Genomic DNA, 22,287 nt, shown 5'->3' with positions numbered 1-22,287 from the left:
CAAGACACTGTCCATTCCGTTCAACTGCTCTTCCAAGTCCTTTGCTGTTTCTGACAGAATTACAATGTCATCGGCGAACCTCAACATTTTTATTTCTTCTCCATGGACTTTAATACCTACTCCGAATTTTTCTTTTGTTTCCTTTACTGCTTGCTCAATATACAGATTGAATAACATCGGGGACAGGCTACAACCCTGTCTCACTCCCTTCCCAACCGCTGCTTCCCTTTCGTGTCCGTCGACTCTTATAACTGCCATCTGGTTTCTGTACAAATTGTAAATAGCCTTTCACTCCCTGTATTTTACCCCTGCCGTCTTTAGAATTTGAAAGAGAGTATTTCAGTCAACATTGTCAAACACTTTCTCTAAGTCTACAAATGCTAGAAACGTAGATTTGCCTTTCCTTAATCTATTTTCTAAGATAAGTCGTAGGGTCAATATTGCCTCACGTGTTCCAACATTTCTGCGGAATCCAAACTGATCTTCCCCGAGGTTGGCTTTTACCAGTTTCTCCATTCGTCTGTACAGAATTCGTGTTAGTATTTTGCAGCAGTGACTTATTAAACTGATAGTTCGGTAATTTTCACATCTGTCAACACCTGCTTTTTTTGGAATTGGAATTATTATATTCTTCTTGAAGTCTGAGGGTATTTCACCTGTCTCGTACATCTTGCTCACCAGATTGTAGAGTTTTGTCAGGACTGGCTCTCCCAAGGCCGTCAGTAGTTCCAATGGAATGTTGTCTTTCAGTGCTCTGTCAAACTCTTCACGCAGTATCGTGTCTCCAATTTCATCTTCATCTAAATCCTCTTCCATTTCCAGAATATTGTCCTCAAGTACATCGCCCTTGTATAGACCCTCTCCTGTAGGCAGTATCTATCTTACCCCTGGTGAGATAAGCCTCTACATCCTTACATTTGTCCTCTAGCCATCCCTGCTTAGCCATTTTGCACTTCCTGTCAATCTCATTTTTGAGATGTCTGTATTCCTTTTTGCCTGCTTCATTTACTGCATTTTTTATGTTGTCTCCTTTCATCAATTAATTTCAATATTTCTTCTGTTACCCAAGGATTTCTACTAGCCCTTGTCTTTTTACCTACTTGATCCTCCGCCGCCTTCAGTACTTCATCCCTCAGAGCTACCCATTCTTCTTCTACTGTGTTTCTTTCCCCCATTCCTGTCAATTGTTCCCTTATGCTCTCCCTGAAACTCTGTACAACCTCTGGTTTAGTCAGTTTATCCAGGTCCCATCTCCTTAAATTCCCACCTTTTTGCAGTTTCTTCAGTAAGGTGTAACATTCAAATTTACAATCCTTACATGCTAATGGTATTATGATATGAATTCTCAGCAGGGTACCCGTCCGCGACTGGTAACAGTGGCCATTTTGTAGTACAGAGATAAGTGTTCGTCTATTAGTGTCGTCAGTAGCTCCAGGAATGCGGGCAGCTCCAATAGCACTTTCCGTATTCCTTCCCGAAGTTGTTCCAAAGGTAACAGTACTGGGGTTAGGTGTCGGCGCATTGCATGCAACAAAGCCTCCTGTAGTTCCGTGGCTTCTATTCGTGCTTCCGTAATACTATCAGCAAGAAAACGGAGCAGCTTAGTGATTATCAGCTGTGAATCGATGTTATCCAACCGGTACTTGATTATATCCAAGTCATGATTGGTTGTGTCGGCTGTGGCCTTAATGTGGGACATCAAGGTCGCGGCCATAGCTCGCAATTGGCGCGTATTATTAACTACATCTTTCTCCAAACTCTCTAATTGGGTTGTGCGAAGATATAGCATTCCCTGGTTGCTATTCACATTATCATGTAGCTGCCGTAGCATTTCATTAATACTTTTAATATCTTCTGCGTCAGCGGTTCCAAAAACAGTTTTTAGGATACGGCCACCTGCGTCTAACCAGCCTCTTTTCCTACGGACATGCGGGATTAACCCTACAGTTTGCAGCAACTGAGCTTGTAAGCGTGCAAAAGCTTATCGTAGTAGCTGATATTCCCCCTGTGTGTCATTAAGCGTTGACTGATTAGCCACCATGGAATGAAGTTCATTAAATGTATCCTCTAATTTACAGATTTCGTCATCAACCGTCCAAATATTACAGTCCACCCTTAAGGTCCATTGATGTCCGGACATAATTACATCCGCTTGCCATGAGAACAAAACACCACTTGATATAGGACGTACCTTCAAGGCCTCAGCTAAGTTGCAACAGCAAAACAGAATAACTATGGTGACAGGTAGTGCACACCTTCCCTCTTCAGCACAACCCATGACGCTGGACCTGCTGGTCTTACCAGAACGTCATGCCTCCTGAGAAACAAATGAAAACAACTCACATTAGCTCTTCCTTTTTACACGTGGCCTAAGAGTATAATAGCATGTCTAATCGCTTCCACAATTAACTTGGTTCTCTTGTTTATCTACTCCTTTCTTATTCTTTTTCTTAGATTCATATTTCTCTCCACTAGAAGTTACTGCAGACAATGAAGGAAGTTCCTCAAAATTCCCCTTGAAAGGCCTAATTCAGCTCACATGCAAAATAGTAGGGCGAGTCGGAAGCTGTAATTTTACATTCGCCGGCGATGTCATCTCGATCACCTGGAAAGGACCTTGATAATGGGATACAATTTTTTTTGTTTTGCCTTTTGGCACATATGGATTAGTCATCATCACCCATTGTCCTACATGATGTTTGGGTAAAGCCGCCTTTCTATTGTGAATTTTGTCCTGTCTGTCTAACGCTTTAGTGTTCATTTTTTTCACCCGCCACCAGATTGTTTTCAACTTTGTGGATAAATCCTTAACAGCCGAAATATCGGTTTCTGGTGGGGTCTTGAGCGATTCAACCGGAGATGGCAACTTCCGACTGAACAGTATTTCATACGGAGACAATCCTGTGCTTTCATGCACTTTTGAGTTATATGCCACGGTTACAAACGCCAATAGGATATCCCAGTTGTTGTGTTAGCTATTGTACGATGAACTCTCTCGGTCTGACCATTAGCCTGCAGGTGTAACACGCTCGTTCTCAATTTGTTTACATGCAACAACTTGCATAACTGTTTCATCAAATCGGACATAAAGTTTGACCCTTGATCTGTAATTATAGTTTCAGGTGTTTCAAATTTCAATATCCATTGATGTACCAAGGTGTGAGCCACTGTTTCGGCTCGCTGGTCCGGAATAGCTGTCATACACATAGCGCGAAAAATGATCTGTTACTGTTCAAACGTAGTGATTACCCGCTGGTGTTTGCACAAACGGTCCCAAGACGTCTACGCCAAGTAATTGGAGAGGTCTATCTGCTTCCGGTAGTCGTTGCAACACAATTTTCTGATGACTCAATTCCGCCCGTTGAGCACGTGGAATGCAATTCTTTACATACTGATCGACATCTTACCTATGCGTTGACCACCAATAACTCTGTGCTACCCTCCTTTCCGTTGCTCTTCGACCCGAATGACCAGAAAACATTGAATCATGTGCTTGCCTTAAATTTTCGCTTCGCAATTTTTCTGGTACGACTATGCATGGACCATTCCTAGTTTTACGGTACAATATCCCGTCTTCAACGACGAACTGTCGCTGTGAGGTAAATCGTTGACAATTTGTGTCGGCGGTTTGTGCCTCCTCCCATTCATTCTCATTTATTCCTCTGCATTCCATGGCACATACTTTACGATTCAGACCATCCGTGTTTCCATGCGATTTACCTGGTCAATGAATCACTTCAAAAACTTACTCACTAAGACGCAAAGACCACTTAGTTAATCTGCTCATTGGTTCTTTAAGCTCTGTACAACCACTTAGGAGCTGCGTGGTCAGTAATCACCTTGAAACGTCATCCATACAAATAACACCGGAAATAGGTTATTGCGAAAATTAGTGCCAATAACTCCGTCTCGGTTGTTGAGTAATTTTTTTCTGCAATGTTCAGCTGTCTGGAAGCATATGTTATCGGGTGTTCCTGCCCATCTATTTCCCGAGATAATACAATACCCAAAGCAAAATTGCTAGTCACAAGATAATATAAACTGTTTACTAAAATCTGGAAAAACCAAAACCGGCCTGGATGTTAACAAATCTTTTTAACTTTTGAAAAGCCTCTTCGCATTCTGCTGACGAGTGAAATTTTGCTCCCTTCTTCAACAACTGCGTGAGGGGCCTTGCAAATTTTGGAATATACCTCCTGTAAAAATTGATGAGACCTAAATAAGACTGCAACTCTTTTACTTTTGTAGGTTTCAGAAAATTCGTTACTGCCTCTACAAGTTTTGGATCTGTGCGGATACCCTCCTGTCCTATAATATGACTGACTTCTTGCAACAAAAAATTACATTTTTCCATATGAAGAGGTAACCGCACTGCTTTCAGACGATCGAAAACTTCACGCAAACAGCGCACATGTTCTTGCATGTCATTTGAGAAAACAATTATGTCATCCAAATATACTATACACTGATTAGGTTTCAGCCCTCGTAACACGCTATCTAGTAACCGTTGGAAGGTTGCCAGAGCATTTTTGAGTCCGAAAGGCATTCGCTGATACTGAAAATGACCTGTAGGTGTTGAAAAAGCTGTCTTTGGTCGGTCTTCCAGGGCGACCTCCAACTGGTGGTACCCGCTTCGAAGATCCAAGGTCGTGAAGTACCGACACTTATCCAAATTATCCAGAGTTTCAGTGACATTAGGCATTGGGTATGCATCCAATACAGTTTTTTGATTCAGGAAACAATAATCACAACAAAAACGATATGCCTTGTCCCCATCAGGTGATTTTTTTACCCACTATTACGACAGGAGCGGACCAGAGACTACTACTGGTTTCTATTATCCCATCCCTAAGCTGTTGATTAATAAATTCTTTCATGACAGGCTGTAAACTTTTTGGAACACGATATGGTTGTTTATACACCGGTGCTTCAGTCCAGTGGGGATGTAATGTTGAACTAACGGTGTGGCGGGCAGTGGACCATGAGAATTTAATAACTCTTTATATTCCGTCAAAAGGTTCTCCATGACTTCTCTGTCTTGCTCTTCTAAATGTGCTACTGTACCCCTCAGTGCGGACCAGCTGACAGCCTCCTGGCATTGTGTAATCTGCTGCGAAATCCTTACCCAGTTCATCTTCCCCTACTGTCTCCAGATTCGCTATTACAGTACCCCGTGCTAACTGCAGCTCTTCAAGGCCAAAATTATCAGCACACACAGGCACAACCTTTTTTCATTCTATCTCCCGCACGTAGAACGCGCTATGGCGCATAAAACACTTCATTTTATCCAGCGGCTCATTCTCAGACACAGGTTCAACGACATACAACAAATTTACCGGCACGCTAGCTCCAACATCTGCCCAGATTATTTTCCCTGTACCTTTCAGTATAGTATCCCGCGAGTTAACCCTAAGGGATCTAGTACACAGTTTAGGTGGCCCACTCGACTTGTGGGCGGTTCCTTGCAACAGTAATGGTTTTTCAGGCGCAGAACCTAGGTGAAATTGTTTTCCGTCCAGTTCTACTGTACACTGTTCCAGGTTAACTTTTGCGTGATGCGCAACCAGGAAATCCAATCCGAGTATGACATCATAGCTGCTGCCAACAACTGGAAGAACTTCTACCTTCACCTGGAAGTTCCTCATTTCCACTCGGAGGTTTAACACCACTGATCCGAGTGACTTCACCTGTCCCCCACCCACGCCACTTAACGCCCAGCGTGGTGGTTTTCATTCTACTTTACCGAGTACATTTCTACTCGCCATGGATACCCGGGACCCTGTACCCAATAAAAATTTGCATGGTCTGCCCCTCACCAGGCCGGTCAGAAAAAGTCTGCCACTGATTCTGCACTAGCATTAATCCTTACCCGGGGTGTTGCGTAGTGGACACACCACTCCGTGTCCCATTTAACTGCAGGGGGCGAGCCCACCTTGTGGTTACCTATCATGTTTCTGCTAGGACCCATTGCAATTACGCTCCCGATGACCCCATCGTCTGCATTTCCTGCACTGCGTTTCCTTGCAATCGCGTCTAATGTCTCCCATCCGACCACATCTGAAACATTTTATTTCTGCATTAAACACTGCTTTCCTGTCCCGCATCTTTGTAACTGCTTCAACTTCCTCTAACGTCACAGCGATTCCGACTGCCTCATTGAAAGTCTTAGGGAATTCCATCCTAATCTTGCGGAAGGTTTCGGGTTGTATTCTTCGCAAAAATGCACCTAGTGCTCTCTGCTCAGCTTCCTGCAGAATGGCTTCATTAACCCTATTGGAATCCATTAGCTCATAGGTATTAAATTAATTTTTTGAATTCGATCTACAAAAGCTTCTATTGATTCCCCATTCCTATGATACATTCTATTCAATTGTTCCCGATAATATCTAGACGTATTTTTCCTCCAATACCTTTCCAACAACCCTTTTTTGAATACTTCAAATGTCTGAGCATCCCTTAATTCTTCATGGCATGTAACATATGCTCTGCTCTGGCATCCCCAGTTACTTTCAACTTAGCCACATGCAAAAGTGTTTCTGCACTCCAATTTCCCAATTTAGCGGCTGTGCTAAGGTTCTCAAAAAAAATCATAACATCCCCCCCCCAGCTTTTCCCGAGAAAGGGGTGACCAAAGACGCAGTGTTAGTGTCAAGAATTACTGCATTAACAGGAAATCATTACTTGCTCGCTTCTTTAGACTGAGCAAGCTCTATCTCTAATTCCGACACTCGTTCAAGTAGCTGCTGAATAGCCACCTCGGCTGACACAGACTGCTCCTTCACTACCAGCTATCGAATCAAGACTACAGTAAGTCCAGAAAGAAGAACAGGAAGGGAAGACGGACTATGCTACAGTTCAGACAAACCACCAAACGAAAAATTGGCACTTACTTGTCATGTTGCAGGAGTTGCTGATCCATTGTTGCCCCTCTCAGGTGCCACAAATCCTTATCGATTACCAGCCACAGTTTCCTCCAAATCCAGGGAGAAGGCCATCACTGTCACCAATTGTAACAGGAGTGTGTGATGCGCAGGTTGCCCGACTGACGCCACTTGTAATAGGATGACCGGAGCAAGTGACGTGGTTGTGGTTGTAAGGCGTGGCTGGGTAGAAGAAGGTGGCAATTTTCCTCTTAATTGTTAGTTCTCCCAATACATTTTCCAGTAGCTCAGCCCCCCACTCATGTTGTGGTGGAGACGTGCTGATGCGTGCAGTCTGGGGAACGTGACACTGCGCTCGGTCAGCGGCTGCGCAGGTGGTAGGTGGTTATGAGCATGAGGCCCAGCCTAGCACGCCTCCTGCAGGCGCGGCGGCTTGTGATGACGCTGGGAGTCGCCGGTGCAGCAGCGGGCAACGCCCTCCGCTGGCCGGTCCTCGGGGACAGCGTCAGTGATGATGACGATGACGTAACAGCGACCGAATGCCCAATCGGTCGAAATGAATGCCAATGCCCACCTCTGATGCCCTTAAATAGTGCAGACCGCTGCTGGATCCGCCGGTTATGTGGCGCCGTGTTTATTAGAAGGTTTTCGATGAGTTGGCCACACACGGACCGCGCCTGCGTAATTCTGCTAATGCTGCGTTCTGGCTTTTGATGGCTGCCGCGCACGTTCACACATACCAATGCTCGTTGCAAAATTGTGTCACCTGCATAACGCGCCAGCCAGCCTTCGTCCGCCATCTGCCGTGAGGCTGGCGCATTGCACACTGAAACACACCAAATCACAACTTTGCATCATATTTCCTAAAAATAACCCCTTATCCTCTACAACACCTACATGGGTACAAGGCCAGAGCAATGTATATGTCTGAATGTGTGTATGTGTATTCTGTGCTAGTTATCTCTAGAGGAGAATATTCTCTGAAAACTTCGCAATGGGCCTGGATTAACCGTGAAACTATAATACTCACAGTGTGTGGAATACAGTATATATGTGCCGTTATGAGGAGTGCTCAAAATAATGTTGGCTCAGAATATGTCCTTTGTCAGTTTCCCAATAACTTACCAATTTAACATCTGCCTTGTATCCTTGCTGACTTCTGCTCTTTTCACCCAAGGAACAAGATAGATAATTAAGGTGAGTGGTGTAGGGGTGCGTGACGTCCAGTGTCCTCTTCTACCCTTTGATGTTTCCTATCTACTCATCAAATGTCGGCAAGTTATAAGGAACATTACACAAATCAGTTCTGCGTACCTCTTCTACATAGTCTGATTCCATGAACTTGGTGCAAATTGTTGCTTGTGTGCCTACTTTTGTCAGTTCTCTTGAAGTTACAATCTATGGTGGCCCATGATCAATACCTGCTACTTTTAATTGTACAAGTTTACAAAATTTTTTGTGCCTTGGTGATGATTCTAACAAGGCGATATCCATCTCTTCACCTTCAATGTATAATACAAAGTTTCCTAATATAAAATGTAGTTTATTTCAAATTCACACAGAAAACTGGTTCCATGCATGTATTCAGCCTGTAGGTACACAACAATCGGGAATGAATGTGCGACATTTCTTTTATCTGTCTCCATCTCTAACTGGATTTGTATTTTTACTTCTTTGCATCTGACACACTAATAACCTTGATGTCAGGTAATGAGAATACTGCTTTTTCAGCTTGTATCTTCTCAAATAATTCAGAAGAGATCAGAATTCAGAACCTGTGTCTACAGTTACTATAGCCAATACTCCATATATGATTAACAGTGTTCACTTTATCTATGTTATCTTTCCATAAGTCTGCTCTGTGTTAAGTACTTCTGCCATTAACTCTCCAGTGCTGTAATAGATGAGTGGTACATTGCATCATTAATCATATGCATCTGTACAGCAGCCAAGTCACTGGGGACTTTTCGTGCCTTGTTTTAATTTTCTTGTTCGGTCTTCCTTGCTATTTTTTTCTAGGTTGTATGTCTGATGCCACACATTTGTCTTCCCATTATCTTCTCCTTTGATCATGTGGCCATTGGTTCCTTATGTATTCTCTATGGCACCAGTTGTTCTGCTTGTTTTGCCAACGATGTCTGTTATAACTGTTCCCATTACTGTCATTGCTTTGGCAAAAATTGTGGTAATTATTTTGTATGGACACTGTATTGTTAGGCGCAGTACACTTTTCCATATGTATGCTGTGCACTTGCACTGCTTCATGCTGCCTCTTCGTGGTGTGAACCATCTATCCTTTCCATGTTGTTGTTTATATGTATTGTGTGTATTTTACATTCTGCATCTCCCTCTGCATGTATGCACTGACAAATTTAAAATGCTAAGCACCTGTCCATCGTGGAGGTAGGTTTTGCTTAAATGATCAAATGAATGTAACTGGATTCATAATGTTTTTGTTGGGTACAGGTGCTTGAAACTTCCATCCTTGTAACATTAGGATTACCCATAAGTGAATTATTGACATAGCTTAGTGATATATTTGCATTGGCTACTACTTTCTGTCACAGTTACTACAATTTGGCTTTGAAAATAACAACATTGCCACATTTTGTATTTGTGGTGTTTGGTTGTTTTTATCACTTGCTCAGACTCTGTATGGGCAGCTCCCATTTCACTCGTAAATTTGCTCATAGTTTGTTGTATACTTTAGGTTGGAATTCACATTGTTCACCAGTTTTGTCCTTTGTCCTCACTGTATGTAAACCAATATTATTTTTCATTTTGATGGGTTCTGAAATGTTTGGACAGTCTGGGTTCATTAAGTTTACAAGAATAAGAAGGTTTAATTTAACAATTTGAAATGGAAAAGTCTGACACACAGAAGTAGCACACTCCTTTTTTTGTTAATCTGTTTTGTAAGATATAATACAATTACTTTTAATGTCAATTGGATCAGAAGTAAGAAGCTTCTCTGAAATTTATTTCATTTCATGAGAATTTATTATCTTTGAAGTCAGTGTGTGACAGCAGTTCAATCAAGCAATCTAATTGATATCAAAGTGAAGAAAAAGAGCTACTGTGTCAGGAACTGCACCACATAATACACAGCTGTACCTATTATTATATAATTGGCTATCGAATTTGGTCAAATTCAGACAATCTTTGGGTCATAAAAGAAATATTCAACTTGCAGTATCTAATCATTCTTGAAATATTCTATTTAAATAAACATGTGTTATAACAAACATTTACTTTCTTATGGAATATAAGCATTATTGTACCTCAGTTAACACAATTCTTGACATTTATGAAAGCTACTGCTTACGTAGATTGTATTATGTCAGAATTGGAAAGAGTAAGATACTATTTCTTCCTCACTTCTTCCCAATTCATCCTTTTTTTAAAAAAGATAGAAAAGAAAAGAAAAAAGACCTACACGCTACTGTGATCTGTCTCTATCCTCCACTCCAAATTTTGGCTCTAGTTAGAGTCATGTGGAAGAGATTGAAGGAGTTAATTTTGCTACTGTTATTACTGCTTATTGTTCATGGTTATGACTTTTTATCAATCTAATATTGTTCTAGGTATTTGTATGTTGCTGCTGCTGTAATGTTTACAACAGACACAAATTGCCTTGTATTTCTTATTACAGGAGAAGGTTCTGGTTGGACTAGAACATGCCCCTCCAGCATTTGATTTACGCAACAGGCTTATTGGTCAGAATGGAACCAATTTACTTTACATACGTAATGAAACAGGTGCCATGGTGACACTCAGAGGTAAAGGATCGGGTTTCATTGAGCCAAACACTGGAACGGAATCAATGGAACCTCTTCATTTGTGTGTGGAGTGAGTATTTATTACATATGTCTTGTCAAATATTGGTAGGAAGAAATTATGTCGGTGCAGGAAAGTGTATTGGTGGTGAAAAAGTGTTTCCACTGTAGGGTCCGGGAGAAGGAGAGAAGGTCTTTAACAAGTTGTGCTTGATTGAATGTGGCAGTAGGGCAAAAGGTGAGGCTTTTGGAAAGGACTGATACTTCCGCGAGGCTAAGGCATTTGGAGGAAAATTTCACAACTGTGTTTTGGGTCTGCTTCAGTTCTGGTTTCTGTATTGTGGTGGGTGGCAGTTTTTAAGGGTGGGCTAAATGTAATAGGTCTGCAAGACAGGGCTTGTCAGCTATGAGCGGATTTGGGGGAAGTTTGGAGGTTGTTGTAGAGGTGCTGGATAGTAGTAATCCAAGGCGAGAGTAGAAAGTGAACAGGGTGGAGAGTTTTTTTGAGGTGGCATTGTGCATGTTGCTCTAGATCCAGGAGGGCAAGAGTTTGTGTGTGATATGGGATCCAGGAATTTGGGATTGAATAGCAGGAGAATTTTGCGAATGGAGAGGAGGTATTGCGAGGAGGTTTGGGCCTGATTGATGTGGTTTTGCAGGACTGTGTTGGTGAGGGTTAAGGATTGATAAATGACATAGAAATGTGTCCAGAAAAAATCACAAACATACCCAAACAAGTGGGAACAATCATGAAAAAGATAAAATGGATGAAGTAAGGGGAAACGCAATTAAATCTGTGGGAGTAGGCCGACAGTGGAAGGCAGCAACTGAAATTGCCGTGAAGACACAATGAGATAAAAGAAAAATAAATAAAAAGATTGTAATGTGGGTTCCAGGTCTGTGGGTGGATAAGTGTGAGGAAGGTGGATAACAGATGTGCCTAGATAAGGTGAAGCTAGTACATGCGAACTGGGATAGAGAAGAGGAGGAGTGGGGGCTGGGGAGGTGTTGGTAGGATGAGATAAAAGTTTGTGTGGCACAAGGAGGAGCAGGAAGTAACACATTAAAATACGAGAGTGAAGTAGGAAGAGTGATTAGTTTGAAGGTATAGGATTAATGATATCGGTGGGAGTAATGTGGGACGTAAGATACTGCACCAACAATCAGTGCAGTCTTGTGGTTGTCTGTTGTGTGTGGCCAAGATGGTTGATATGGTATATGGTGTGGCTCATAAGTAGAGCGTGCAGTGCGGTTTTTAAAACAATGAGAGAAACACAGGAAAGATCACAAAGAAGGACAGACACTATACATAGTAATGTCAATACAGAAAAGTATCCTTATCTCTAGCCATAACCAAGTTCCACATAGTGTCCCTGCATTGTTGCTTGGCTCATGGAATACCCTCGAATGGGCTTTCATCAAATTACCCAGCTCCAGCTGCCACCATTCTTTTCACAATGACCTCTACATCTACATCTACATAAATACTCCGCAATCCACCATACGGTGCATGGCGGAGGGTACCTAGTATCACAACTACCATCTTCTCTCCCTGTTCCTCTCCCAAACAGAATGAGGGAAAAATGACTGCCTATATACCTCTGTACGAGCCCTAATCTCTCTTATCTTATCTTTGTGGTCTTTCCGCGAAATATAAGTTGGCGGCAGTAAAAGTGTAGTGCAGTCAGCCTCAAATGCTGGTTCTCTAAATTTCCTCAGTAGCGATTCATGAAAAGAACACCTCCTTTCCTCTAGAGACTCCCACCCGAGTTCCTGAAGCATTTCCGTAACACTCGCATGATGATCAAACCTACCAGTAACAAATCTAGCAGCCCGCCTCTGAATTGCTTCTATGTCCTCCCTCAATCCGACCTGATAGGGATCCCAAACGCTCGAGCAGTACTCAAGAATAGGTCGTATTAGTGCTTTATAAGCGATCTCCTTTACAGATGAACCACATCTTCCCAAAATTCTACCAATGAATCGAAGACGACTGTCCGCCTTCTCCACAACTGCCATTACATGCTTGTCCCACTTCATATCGCTCTGCAATGTTACACCCAAATATTTAATCGATGTGACTGTGTCAAGTGCTACCCTACTAATGGAGTACCTCCTTTACATCCGCAAAATTCTTCTTCTTTTCAGTCTCAAATTCCTTGATCTCACATCGCACGTTGAAACTCTTGCCCTCCTGGACCTAGAGCAACATGCACAATGCTGCCTCAAAAAACTCTCCACCCTGTTTACTTTCTACTCCCGCCTTGGATTACAACTACCCACCTCCAAACTACCCCCACGTCCCTCATAGCTGACAAACCCTGTCTTGCAGACCTATTACATTTAGCCCACCCTTAAAAACTCCCACCCACCATCATACATAATCCAGAATCTAAACAGACCCAAAACACAGTTTTGAACCTTTCCTCCAAAAGCCTTAGCCCCGGAGAAGTATGTGTTCTTTCCAAAGGCCTCACCTTTTGCCCACTCCCAAATTCAATCATGCATGGCTTGTTAAAGACCTTCTCTCCTTCGCTTGATCCCTACAGTGGAAATGCTTTTTCATCACCAACCCACCAATCAGAGTCAACCAAAGACCATTGAACTCTTCCATCCAATCATGATCCAATCCACTGCCCCCATATCACTGCCTGTTAAAAAGGTGGCCTTAGCAGCCAGAGATTGTGGTCGTGTTGGCCTAAAGCCCACTTTCTGACAGTCTTGCCTTCCTGCGACTCAGTGTCTGCACTGTGTGGTGAATAGCAACTATCCTTTCCATAATATTTTTACATCCATCTTGTATTTTCCTCACCCACCCAGCCCCTTCCCTGCTCCCATTCCAGCACTACACAGCCATCATTCCACCACCACACCGAATCTTTTTTTATTTATTTTATGTTTTATTTATTTCTATTTCTCTCCTTTTCCGCTACTTTCTCCCCCCCCCCCCCTCCCCCCCACCGCCTCTCCCCTGCCTGCAGCACTATCCCCACCATACTATCCCTACCCCTTGCTGCCCCAGCCTCCTCCTTTCCCCCACCCAGTTGCCACTCCCATTATGCAGTGGTGCTGCTGCTCATAATGTGGTTTCAGATGCCTGAGACTGCAGTCGTGTGTGTGAGTTGCATTTGCGTGAGTGTGTGGATGCGTATGTGTGTCTGTTGTTGACAAAGGCCATTCCCCGAAAGCTTTAAGTGTTGTGCCTGCAACTCAGCATCTCCGCTGTATAGTGAGTAGCAACTTTCCTTGTCATAATATTGTTGGATTTTCCATTGTTTGATGTACCAGCATTCTGCAAATGGAATGTTTCCTACCAGACATGTTCCACTTTATTAATGAAGTATTAGCAGTTGTGATTGGTGTTTATAGTTCCTTTTTACACATTGTAAAAGCATTTTGTATTTATTATTGCTACCAGAAGAAGCTGCATTCATCAAAAGCTTGATTTCAGTCCCTCTTTTCACTTTTTTCTACTTAAGAAGAAATGAAGCGTAATAAAACTTAACTCGTCTAGTGCTAACTTCCCCAATTTTGCAATATGCATAAGACTGAAAAAGCAATAATTGTTAAATTAATTATTTATGTCTATGGAACGTAAACTAATGTGACTAAAAATCTTGAAGTATATAAATGAGTGTAATCACTTGGACTTTGAATCATGTGATTCAAAAGGAATTGTGGTGATAAATACACAGTTTGTGCACAGTTATGTATGTGTCGAGATGATACAAAATAATTATAAACTAAGGGAAGGGCATGTCGTTGTCACCAGTTGGGCATCAACCTTCACTTGTGTACCACTAGAACCACAGATCATTTGTTTGTGTTTGCGATTATGCTGTGAACAAGTGTCAGTACAGGTTCAGTGTTTTTGAGCAGCTTGTATTTCTGTTTTTAATAAGTTGGCTAGGGCACATCTGTGTCTAAAAGACAACAGTACTAATTTTTATATCATTATTTTTGTACCTATTGTTTTCATTTGAATGTCACTAGTAGGGTGAATAGGGTCTATGCATGTTGTGTGTGTGGACACAGGAGAAGCTGGCCGCAGTTCACAAACTCCAGAAGACATGTTGCTCACTGTCAGTCATCAGCTGGCTGCTACTTTGAGATGTAGCGCCAGAGGAGAAACAGGCGTGTCGCGTGGGACACCTGAGGTGTCACTTGCTGACAAAGCACTTTATAGTGTAATATTCTATATTGGTTTTATGTTTTTTGATACTAAGCAAGATAAGAGGTTAGCATTAATTATTTTCTTTATGTAGGTGAGACTGTCAGAAGCAGAGTATCTTATAGGAGGCCAAAATAAAAGTTTGTTTTCAATTTAAATGAGCGTCAGGCTCCCTACAAGATTATCATAACTGGTTTTCATCTAAATACAGTCAAGGCCAAAGTTCACAGATCTACGACAAATGGTGTCTCTGAAAGTATTTGATGAATTCTATCCTTAGTGGATGCTGTCGGACTCCATGACTGTTCCTTTATAGGGTGTAGAAAAATATACGCTACCAATCACAATAAAAGGTTATTTATTTGTCACGCGACCGATTTCGGGCTTGCGCCCATCCTCAGGTGTTTATACATTCATGTTCATGTTTATACTGTAGGAGATTACTGTATAAATACAAAAAAATTATTTGCTGGTGGCTACACAGATACACGTGGGACAATTGTAAGTGTTAAGGCAGCATTTGATGAAAATATATCTGTACTTACATAAAGATGAAGCACCATTATTACAGTTATGCTGTGGCGATAGTTTTGCCACTTAGTTACACATTTATTGTCATTGTCACGTCCATATTTCAGTTTTACCAAGTATAGCTTCATATTTCACTATAGTGAAAGTGGCAAAACTATCACCACAGCATAACTGTAATAATGGTGCTTCAGCTTTATGTAGGTGCACATATATTTTCGTCAAATGCTGCCTTACCACTTATAATTGTCCCAGTTGTATCTGTGTAGTCACCAGCAAATAATTTTTTTGTATGTATACAGTGATCTCCAACAGTATAAACATGTACATGAATGTATAAACACCTGAGGATGGGCACAAGCCTGAAACCGGTCATGTGACAAATAAATAACCTTTTATTGTGACTAGTAGTGGATATTTTTCTACACCCTAGAAAGTATTTGAACTCTCACAAAATTAACTCATGGAACTATTCAGATTTAAATTAAATGATGTTTTAAAATTATTTTATCACTTCTGCTCTTGTGGAAAGCTGTAAGAAAAGTTAATATGAAGTCCGCCGCGTAATGACAGCCAATTGTTGCCAGTCAGCAATCACTGCTTTCGTCTTCTTGATAGCTAAAAAATACTAATTATTCTCTCTTTTCAATTAAAACATTGTGATTAATGACTGGCGTGTTCTTGAAATAATACAATGAACTCACTTTTACACATATATTTCCATCAATAACCTGATACACACCTTTTTTATCATCTAGTCGAAATAACAAAAGGAACATCTGCTAGCGTTCAGTGCTACACACAATCTCTATCCAACAATAGTAACATGAGAATCAGAAACAGCAGAAGAGCGAGTAATAACTTATCTTTTCCATCTTCTATAGTTGTACAGAGATATAAATGTTTTACTTCACCCTCTTCTTTACTGCGATATTGTTTATCATCATTATTGTCTTTCCCTACCATAGTATTGACGATATATTTTTGTAAATAATTTTATATTTTTTTCACAATTGACTTTCAGTCTGATTTGTTTGGTCTTAATCAATATTTTTATACACACTTCACATGCATTATTCTTAAACATCGCAAAAGGGACACTCCATCACCACAAAATGTGTGGCAGGTTGCATCACATTTGGATTGCTCAAGGTGGAGAGCCAGTGTGAGGAATGGCTGTCTAGCCTCATCCAGTCACCCTGAGAATGGACATGTGGAAATTTCTTCACAAGCTGGCACACAAGGGGAGGAAGGTTCACTAGTTGTTGGGATCGACAGGTGGCAATTTCTTCAGTGGTGTCCAAGCTGGCACACAGGGAGAGAGAGGTTCACTAGATATTGGGATCTCCTATGTTAGGTGCATTATGAAGCCCCCTTAGGGAAATAGTGTCCAGGGCTCGAAAGAACTCCCATGTGTGCTCTATGTGTCTGCCAAGGGCCTTATTTGAGACGTGGAGGAGGCCTTGCTTGTAGCTATTGAGGATGCAGGGTGCAGTCATCAAATTGTGGCTCCTGTAGCCATGACATCTACTGCATAGGATTGTAGGCCATCCTCAATTCATACCGGCAGCTGGTGGAAGTGAAGACTGCTGGCCTCACTTGCAGGTGCAAGCAGACCATACAATTTGCAGTATCTTACGCAGAATTGGTGTTGGTCATTTGGTTTGGTGCTGAGTGAAGGCTTTCAACCAGAGGCTCCATTAATTCTGTTTCGGTATTGGCTGCAGATTTGTTTACCTGTGTTACAGGGTAGAGAATTGTAGCACTCCCCTTGATAGGTCAGAAGTACACACACACACAGGAAAAAGCAGCTACCCAGGTAGCATAATGCGTGTGGAGTGCATATGGGGGGTTCTTAAGGCTAGTCAACAGCTTTGAGATCCTCTGATGGATGTTCACCAATCAATCAATAAGCAGAGAATGAAATCAGATCATATACAAGGTACACACACTCAGAATGTCAAATTGTAACAGTAAATTGCTGAACTATTCTTAAAGTGTCGTTTAGATGGGCCATATTTTATGCAAATTTTTTGCTGCTATAGTATTTCCATCAACACTGCTGCAATGTGTCCGCAGTAGATGGCAGTTTTGCAGTCTGGATGGACAGTATTTGCTGATGTTGCATGCTGTTGCCAAGTAGTTGCTGACATATTGCCGAAAGGTTGTCGTATTGTCCTCAAAGAGTGGAGAATATTTTGTATTGCAGAGCAGTGTCTTTCTCTGTCCTTGCCTGTAAATGTTTCCCTCTTGCTTTCATCTTTGTTTCTCACACCTTGTACCAGCTGTGCTGCAGTCACGTCACATGTTTGTGCGGAAACAATATTATTTCGCTTTAGCTTTAAAGTTTGCATGTACATGTAGTGCTTTGTTTGGTTGTGTATAACAGTGGAGAAGTGGACAAACAAGAAAACTATAATGTTAGTAAATGTGATTCGTCCATGACCGAAGCTATGGGACATCAAAAGTAATGTCTACAAAGATCATAAAGTGAAAAAGGGTAATTGGCAATCTGTTCACAATCACAATCACGGTTGATGAAGCATACAAAAAATTGTAAAGCCTTTGAACATATGTTGCAAACAAGGCAAAAAAGTAGCATAAGAAGAATGGAAGTGCAGGTGACTCTACAGCCACGTGGATTACATTTGATGCTATTAGTTTCATATTATCTCGAGATTTGCCTGAAGCGGAATTGATAGCATAAACTCAAATTCAGAGGCAAGCAAAAACTTTATTACATGTCAACATAAATATGATTAATACATTTATATAGTATATGTCTCTCCATGCTACCCGATCCTGATTATGTATTACATAATTCACAAGTTCTTCTCTTTCTTCTTTAGACTTTGTAGTTGCTTTCCTGAATACTTGTTGAAGACATTATATACTGATATTGTTGTTTCGCCAAGATCCTGGTATTACTTCACCCTGTATCATCATCTTTACTGTCAAAAATCCCTGTTTATGAATACAGCATCTGGCTTTGTGCATTAGGATGCAAAAAGTTGTGTAGATATGCACAAACCAAGGCAACTTTTGGTGTATTATCTGCTTGTAAGGCAGTAATATTACAAATCTGACACAATTAAGCCAAAAGTATTTTTAAGAATTCTTCTTGCTCTTTGTGTTGTATAATTACACACATATTTTGTTTTATGGACATTAACTATTGAAAATGGTTTCATAATGTTTTCCATTAATGAATACAAAAGGGACCGGGATTTGTCTGCTAGGAAGAGGCACAGTTTCAGTTAAATTTAGTGATTGGTCCAGTAACACTTCATCAAATTCAGTGTGTGTAAAAACTCTGCCATCCAAAACCCTCCCTTGCCATTGAGTGTGTACATATGTAAACTGGTAATTGGCATTGACCACTCCAAACAACATTAAACTGAAACATGGTTTGTAGTTAGAATATTTACTACCACTATTAAGTTGGCACGCAGTAGCTATGTACTTTCCATTCATGGCACTTACACAGTTAAGAATACTCCATCTGTCTTTAAATTCTTGGACAGTTCTTTCCCAGTCTTCGGCAAATGATGACATCTAAAAATAATGAATAAATACAAAAGCAGGATGTGTACTACATATGTATGATCCAAAGAAAAATTGTTTTTCTGATATTGCCTAATCTACTGCAATCTGTTTTACTCCTAACAATTACTAATATAACAACAAAAATAATCTATTACTGACAGTCAATTACTAGACCTCTCCAGTCCTTTTCTGTCACGCATCTTCTTTCCCCTTCAACCCTTCTGTCTGAAGGAGGAGCCACTTGCTCTGAAAGCTTGTCAGTTACAACCGTCTTTTATGTTTGTGTTCTGCCACCGCTTGATGAGTAGATTTTTATGTATCCAGTTTAACAATTACTAATGATTTATACGGTGTTTTCAGGCCCAGGTAGAGACTGACACTGAGTTCATGTCAAAGGAGGGGGGTAGTAGGGTATTGCATCTACAAACACAAGCAGTGCCTTGCAGAAGAGGCCACAGAAGGAACATGAAAATTCTCAGATGGATGAACAAAAGCAAGCAGTTCAAAAATAAGCTCAAATAGTGAATAACACCACACAAAAACATAGCAACCCATTTGCAGTTTTTGGTGAAAATGTTGCCAGCAAGCTATTTTGATATAATAACTTTGTTAGAGCTGAGGTTGAATTTAAAATAACTAACATGTTGTATGAAGCAGACCTTAATGTACTTCACAGTGAAAATGGTACATTTACTTCTGGTTACAGCCTGATTACACCAGAAACAGTTCTCATGACGAGGGCAGACAGGCATATGCAGACATTATTGCTGCTATTGTCATACTAGAAGACGATCTGCAGCAGTGATGAACACTATAGATTTCAGTTTTGTTGTGATCTTCATCTCGTGTGTATAGTGTGCTCATAAACAAAAATAAAATATAAATAAAAATTGTGTTCTTATTTCAAACTTACCTTAATGAAATCCTTGAAATCTTTCAGTCCTTCTGCCAAAGAATTGCATAATTCCGGTACCAGGATACTTAGTGAGGAGTAGTGCCCTTTAAAGAGGTACCTCAGACTTCTGGTTGCTAAAAACCAAACTGTGATTGCAAGTCGTTTTGTTGCTGGTGCACAGGCTCTCGTGTTTGTATTGGTTTTTGCAATTCTTGAAACAGCTGTTTGGATGAGATTTTCAGAATTGTTTTTAGTCATTCTAGTGATATTCAGGAATACATACATATCCGGCATCAATTCGCAAGTTAGATGTTCTGAGTCTGAATCGTTCCACCTACTTAAAAGAGGACACATCCAAAAAGCCTGATTGCTCTTGTTCTTCTTTCTAATAACTTTATTACTTGTGGGTTTTAAAAGCAGGAGAGCCACACTCTCTGGTATGTTGTCGTACACGTGGCTGCAACATGTGTCACTGGCCGCATTTTTTATGGACAACATTGTTGGAATATATTGTTTGTAAAAGGCAATTTTTATGGCCCATCTAAACATACCTTAACAAATGTAAGGTACTCTGTTGATTCGGATCCAAGAGCTGGATGAAACATGAAGTAGAAAGCTCCGAAACATTGAATGAGGCATGAAATTTATACCAAAGACAGGTTGATTGCAATAGAAGGGGGGGAGTGTTCATTGCAATCAGTGAAAATATTGTCTGTCAAGGTTGAAATTTTGTCTGACTGCAAAATTGTCTGTACATTGTAAGGTACCCCTTATTTGCAGATAAGACCACAATTTAATTTATTTCCAGTTTTGCTATTTCACATATGTGAAGTGAATGTATCAGTGCTGCATTATGTACAGAGTAAGGAGCAGGCGGTAGTATCCCATGCTGGCTAACAGAGGTGGTTGGCTATCTGCACTTTCAGAGCCAGTGGTGTGAGGTCCCTTTGCAGTAATCACTCGTGATGTCAGCAGAGAGATTTGTAGGGAAAGTACCTTTATTCTGGCATGAATCAAGTTATTGTTGTTAATAAATGCTTGCTATCAGAAGTTGCCTTTTGCCACTTAGACATTAGGAGCCGCGTGTGGATCATAAATACCATCTTTCAGTAATTTTGTACTGTCAGGAATTCTTGATATTAATAAATAAACAAATAACTTTGGCATAACCGATTGTGTACTTTCTTCTACAAACTGTACTGATTGTATGCTCAAGTTACAGACTGTGCGCCATAGTCGGCAGTCATTGATAGGATGCCTTTTGATCTAGTCATGGGGTAGATCATGGCCTCGTACTGTTAATAATTAGCCGATAATCAGAGTGAACAAGTTCATTTTATGGTGTTTCTTAAATAAATGCTCCACAATAGCATCCTGTGTAAAGATTGTTTGCACAAAAGACTTCTTCTCACTTCATTATATAAAACATGGCCAGTAGTTTTACACTTTCAGAATCCAATGGCACTGCTATGGCTTTGCAAGAGGACATACAATTAAAAGTGTGTCTTCACATAAGAGGTAGGAAGAATTCATACGCGGCGGCTCATTAAGTCTGATCAGGGATGGACTGGCTTAAATGTCACAAAACTCGGGTGGGAAAATGTGACCAGTTATTTTGTACACCCCTTATATCACCATTTCACTAAGGACTCACTGGCTAAATGAAGACATTTCTGGAGCATTAGTACAAGTTGATGGTTCTTGCAACGTGAGTAACCAAGTGAACTAAAATTTATCACTGGATGTCCTTACTGGCCACCCAATTTCATTGCAACAGTTCTAGAATAATTGAAAGAAAGCTTACACTAAGTGGTACAGAAGTATCTCAATAGTGTAGTATCAGTCGGAGGAGACTTTTAACTGCTGAGTATAGATTGGCAAGCTATGGATTAATTGCAAGTGGTATGGACAGATAATCTTGTGAATTAGTACTGAGCAAAGTTTTCTGAAAGCTGTCTGAGCAGGTGGTTTGTAAATCTACATGCAATGGAAATATTGTAGACCTTGTAGCTACAAACAGTCTTGACCTTGTTTCAGTATAGAGACGGGGGATTAGTGAACACAGTGTTATCATGGTTACAATGTCTACTAAATTTAATAAACCCATTAAGAAAGCTAGGAGAGTTTTTATGCTGGAAAGAGTGGATAAACAGTTGTTGGACCATTAATGGATATAATGTAATTCCAATGTGATGGACGTAGAGGAAAATTATGGGCAAAATTTAAACACACTTTAAATTGTGCTCTGATGAAGTGGATCAAGGATGGAAAATATCTATTATGATTTAATGAAAAAATTCAGAAAATGCTGTGAAAGCAGAGATAGTTGCACTTTCAGTTCAAAAATGAATTCAGGAAGTCAGCAGGCAAGCCATGCTAGAAATTCGTGAGCCTATAAAAAGATTGAAGTGAAGTGTGAAGCATACAACAGTTTCCACAGTCATACCTTATTAAAAGATGGTTCTGATAACCTAGAGAAAATTCTGATCC

At 40.8% G+C, this 22,287-nt stretch overlaps 1 protein-coding gene across 7 annotated transcripts in view; it reads left to right on the top strand.

Annotated features, from left to right (window-relative positions):
• Positions 1–22,287, top strand: part of LOC124622517 (chromatin modification-related protein eaf-1-like) — a 294,631-nt gene that overhangs the window by 110,046 nt on the left and 162,298 nt on the right. For all 7 annotated transcript variants that reach the window (XR_006980637.1, XM_047148240.1, XM_047148239.1 and 4 more), the window contains one exon: positions 10,534–10,730. Coding sequence is in view for 6 of the 7 variants with exons in the window: in XM_047148240.1 (XP_047004196.1) it covers positions 10,534–10,730 (197 nt within the window). In the remaining variant the exon portion in view is untranslated. The remainder of the gene's footprint in view (positions 1–10,533; positions 10,731–22,287) is intronic.

This window comes from Schistocerca americana, chromosome 7, assembly GCF_021461395.2.
Source record: "Schistocerca americana isolate TAMUIC-IGC-003095 chromosome 7, iqSchAmer2.1, whole genome shotgun sequence".
Classification (NCBI taxonomy): domain Eukaryota; kingdom Metazoa; phylum Arthropoda; class Insecta; order Orthoptera; family Acrididae; genus Schistocerca; species Schistocerca americana.
The sequence above is the reverse complement of the archived record's forward strand: the minus strand, read 5'-3'. Positions and strand labels throughout refer to the sequence as shown.